The 4,556-nt window shown below is 45.9% G+C and overlaps 1 protein-coding gene across 1 annotated transcript; it reads left to right on the top strand.

Moving 5' to 3' along the window:
- The first annotated feature begins 1,788 nt into the window (after positions 1 to 1,788).
- Positions 1,789 to 4,450, top strand: LOC108510574 (5'-3' exoribonuclease 2-like). Its single transcript, XM_017840249.1, has 3 exons — positions 1,789 to 1,947; positions 4,100 to 4,207; positions 4,316 to 4,450. The coding sequence occupies exons 1-3, from the start codon at positions 1,789 to 1,791 to the stop codon at positions 4,433 to 4,435; spliced, it is 387 nt and encodes a 128-aa protein (XP_017695738.1). The 3' UTR covers positions 4,436 to 4,450.
- The last annotated feature ends 106 nt before the right edge of the window (positions 4,451 to 4,556 follow it).

The following is a 4,556-nucleotide window of genomic DNA, read 5'->3' as shown; positions in this document are numbered from 1 at the left end:
TGTTTAACCCATCCGAGACATTCCCTGCTCAGCCCTGATTATGTGAGCAGAATACTCTGTTCCAGGCTGGAATTCTCCAGCTGTTTAACCCATCCACCGTTCCAGGCTGGAATTCTCCAGCTGTTTAACCCCTCCGCTGTTCCAGGCTGGAATTCTCCAGCTGTTTAACCCCTCTGCCGTTCCAGGCTGGAATTCTCCAGCTGTTTAATCAGTTACCTTCACGTGGGCAGCTTTTATTTTTCCTCCCTCTCTGATTTGTGGTAGGCCCTGTTTTGTCTGGGAGTTCTTTAATTGTCTTAGGGCAGCTGATCCTTGGATTATTAAGGGATGGGAATTTTATGAGAATTAACTGCCAGTGAGTCTGCATTGATCAAAGGTTTAAATCAAGCTGTTGCCATCAACTGCAGGCCTTTGCAGTGGTTTGTTGAGGGGTCTGCCCTTTAAATGCAGCCAGGAGGGGGTTTTGTGTGCACTCAAGTGGATGTGGGAAAACACTGAGGATTGTTGTCATGACATATTTGTGACATCCAGCCCATCAGCTCTTCCAGTATCTCATATTCCAGCTCTCATTCTCATTTTTTGTCCTGTAAGTGCATATCTAAATGAATTGTTTGTTTTTTTTAATCAAACAAGCAGAATTCCTGTATAGACTCAGGATCAGTGTTAGTGTTCCTTTCCCTTGGAGCTTTAGCAGAGGCTCTAAAAGAAGCTTTAACAGTTTTACAGTGACCGGTGTGAACGAACTGTGGTGATTTGTGAGCAGCAGTAGTTCTGACAGGGTTGGTATTGCCAAGGAAAAGGATGTGCTGCGTTCAACTGCAGTTATTTAAGCTCTTCTGTAGCTCAGAATATCTAAATATTTAAAGTGGTCTCAGCCTTTGTGGAAAGGCTGATTTTCAGATGGGATATTCAACGCCAAGCTGGAATTGTTGGGCATAAACTTCTCTTTAGAAAAATAAATCATTATTGAGGGATTATCAGATTTAAGCAGTTTGGTTTTTGTTTTTTTTTCCTGACGTGATACAGCAGAGCTGAGGGATTCAGGTGCTCACGTGTGAGAGAGGAGCAAGTTTTTGTTCTGCACAGACATGAGGGGGAGCTGTGTGAAGGGAGGAGAGAGGGCGGCCGGGATGGCTCCTTTGATTCCAGGATCCATCTCTGGGATGAGGGATTGAAAATCCCCTGGGAAAGGGAGCTGCTGTGGTGTGAGTGAGCAAACCCAGGATTCCTGGGCTGCAGAAAGTGCTGCTGGTAATCACAGCTTGTCTGAACAGCAACAGGACAGTAGAAATTACTGTTTGCTTCCTTGCTTTTTATTTTGAGGAGCGGGAAAACTGTGTCACTTTTCTGCTTGAGAGAGGCATTAAGAATAAAGGAATGAACTTGATGTGAGAAGATACTCCAGTAAGATAAAGATTTTGGCCTAGGGTAGATTAAAGGAAATAAGGGAGGGAAGAGTTTTTTCTCCTGAAAGAGTAAAAGCACAAAGTTCAAATGGTGAGAAATACAGAATTGCTGACCAGAAACAATTCTGTTCTGAGAAATCCTGACAGCAACAGGCCTACGTTTGAAAATCCACCCTGCTTCTAGCACTGGAGCTGTGTTTATCAGGGTGGGAGCTTCAGGATCTCATCTGGATTTTCCGGGGTGCCAACCATCACACCTTATTCTCTTGCTGCTGAGTATCAGTTTTTCTGCTTTCCTTTAAACTGTCTGCAAATAGAAGCTGAAGTAGCCAGTGACTTGGGCTGACACTGTAATTCAGACCTGTAAGGTGCCCCTGGTGAGATGTATCAATGGCTGTGTTGCAGGTTGTGGGAAACTGGCTGGAAGCAGCGCTACTACAAGAACAAATTCGACGTGGACGCCTCCGACGAGAAATTCCGGCGCAAGGTCGTGCAGTCCTACGTGGAAGGGCTTTGCTGGGTTCTCAGATATTACTATCAGGTACCTCAGATTTTCATCTCTGAATTTTCCTTTGTGCCTGCACCCTGTTTTGTTTCAGCCTGTTGCTCGTTGTGGAAAAGCAGTGGAGTTTTTTAAGATGTACAATAAACGCTTGGTACTCAGGGTTTGAGTGCATTTTCACCACCCCTGGAGGTGCTCAAGAAGCGACTGGACGTGGCACTCAGTGCTCTGGTCTAGTTGACAAGGTGGTGATGGGTCACAGGTTGGACTCCATGACCTTGGAGGTCTTTTCCAACCTCAGCAGTTCCCTAGTTCTGCTTCTCATGTGCAGTAAAGGCTCTTGTTGGTGTAGTAAGGACCGATGCCATTTTCCCTCTGCAATACAAAGCCGTGAATAATGACATTGCAGGTGACTAAAGGAGGGAACAAAGGACAAAGCCTGTGAAATGCCAGTAAGAATTGGAAAGGACCAGAGTTGTCAGTCTCCTGGTGGATTGTAATGATGTTCTATGAAGTGTGTTGTGATTGAAGTAATCTGTACCCGATTTAAATCTTTTGATAATTGAGATGTCAGATTGGCGAGAGATTAGTGGGAGTTGTGGGGTTTGTTGCACTGGTGGTTAATAAGGAGCTCCGTGCCCTGAAGGCAGAGTAAGTTGGCTGTGCTGTGTGACCTGGGAGCACAATGTGCTGCAGCTGATGGGGTTTGTCTGCCTCTGCAGGAATTGGTGGGTTTGACACAGTGCTGGGTTGATAGAACTGCACGTTTTCTGTGGGTGTCCAGCTGGGAGCTCACACCTGTCCAGCTGGGACAACACCTCACACATTGTGCACCTTAAAATAGGGTTTTTTCATCCCCCCCTTGGAACAAACTGTGGGAGTGTGTTCCCCTCCCTTCCCACTGCATCCATTGGTTGAGTTTGGGCTCTGGCTCATTTGTTGTGGTAGATGAAAATCATTGAGTTTAAGGTCTGCTGAGCTCTCCACCTCCTTGTGTGTGTGACCTGAGGCCTCCTTTTGCAAAGGACAGATGTCACCTGGACACCTTTATGGGTGGGAATTCCTGTGATCCTGCACACACTGAAGGCAAACCATGTTCTTGTTAACCATGGCAAGATATATCCTACAACTCTGTACATGCCCATCTGTCTGCAGGGGTATAAATGACTCTTCAGGTGAGCTGTAGAAATGTCCTTGCTGGGAAACTGCCTCACCTTCAGTGATACAATGCCACAGAACCATTCCAGTCTGTTGCATTTGGGATGGAGCAGCTGGCAAAATGCTGCCTGCTTGTGTGGAGATTAGATTAGGAAGTGGTTGGGGCTGGGGGAACTTCAGAATGGTTGGTTTGTTTTATTTCTTTCTTTGTACCATAATAAAAATTGATTCTAATAACTGCTGCTCGCTGTCCACGAAACTTGTGACAGGATGTGTTACCTGCCTTTCTGTTCTCACAAAAAGCTAATAATGCAGGGCATGTTCCACTAGTGGGAACATCTGTTTGGAGAGGGGAAAAAAAAAGGAAAAGAAAGAAAGCAATCCACCTGGCTTTTGAAACCTTCTGAAGCCATCTGAAGGATTGCATTGAATAATTATAGTCGCTGTAATTTTGTACCAAAAATATCACTGGAGGAGCCTCGTTGACATTTACTTGTTCAGAATTGGAAGTCAAAATAGTAGTGGGCTTTTGTTTCAAGTGGTGCTGCTAAGAAAAATAGCTGAGGAGGTGAAAACTTGACTTGGACCTCCCTGAGCCGCGTTTCCTTTACCAAGTGCAGGGTGTTCTGGCGCGTTTTGAGTTTGTTTTCTCCTTTTTGAGGACGCACTTTATATTCCCCAGCGTTCGAGCCAGGAGAGCGAGAGGGAAGGAGCAAAGTGCTGCTCCAAGTGTGTGTTAGTGCTGGTGCTGGAGAGAAAAGTAACAGCTGAAGCCAGAGTGCTTTCCAGCCTGCAGCAAGCACTGTTCACATTTTCACACCTTGTAGGGCATAGTATGGGGCCTCTGGCCCCACACCTCCCCCAGTTAGCAGTGGGATTTTGCTTTGAGAACCAGGAGTGCAAACTGTGTGCTGCCAGAAAAATGCTCCTTTCTGCCATGTTTTTCATCTCTGGTGACCGGGCTGCGTGATTTTTGATTTTTGTTAATTTTTCTGACGTGTCTGATTTTATTTATCTTGCTTCTCTCCCTTAGGGCTGTGCATCCTGGAACTGGTATTACCCCTTTCACTACGCTCCCTTTGCCTCTGACTTCGAGGGGATTGCAGACATGCCCTCAGATTTTGAGAAGGGCTCCAAACCGGTAGGGCTCCTTTATTTATTCCTCGAGTTTGTTGTTTATTTATTTAATCATTTGTGCTTTAACACCTCATTAGGAGTGTCCTACATCTGGCTTGTCTGTTTTCAACAGTTCAAGCCCCTCGAACAACTGATGGGAGTGTTTCCAGCTGCAAGTGGGAACTTCCTGCCCCCGACCTGGAGGAAGCTGATGACAGACCCGGTGAGAATCCTTGTTGTGTCCACTCTGTGAGGCTGGCTCACCTTGTAGGGGTGTGAACACCACCTCCTGCTGCTTCTTGCTTCAGGAACAAAAATGCTGGAGCCCAGGAGGTTTGTAGTAGGTTGCAAGGATTCTTAAAAAAAAAAAAAAA

The sequence above is a fragment of the Lepidothrix coronata genome, unplaced genomic scaffold (assembly GCF_001604755.1).
Source record: "Lepidothrix coronata isolate B3197 unplaced genomic scaffold, Lepidothrix_coronata-1.0 Scaffold1409, whole genome shotgun sequence".
NCBI classification, from domain to species: domain Eukaryota; kingdom Metazoa; phylum Chordata; class Aves; order Passeriformes; family Pipridae; genus Lepidothrix; species Lepidothrix coronata.
This window is presented reverse-complemented; position numbering and strand designations above follow the sequence as displayed.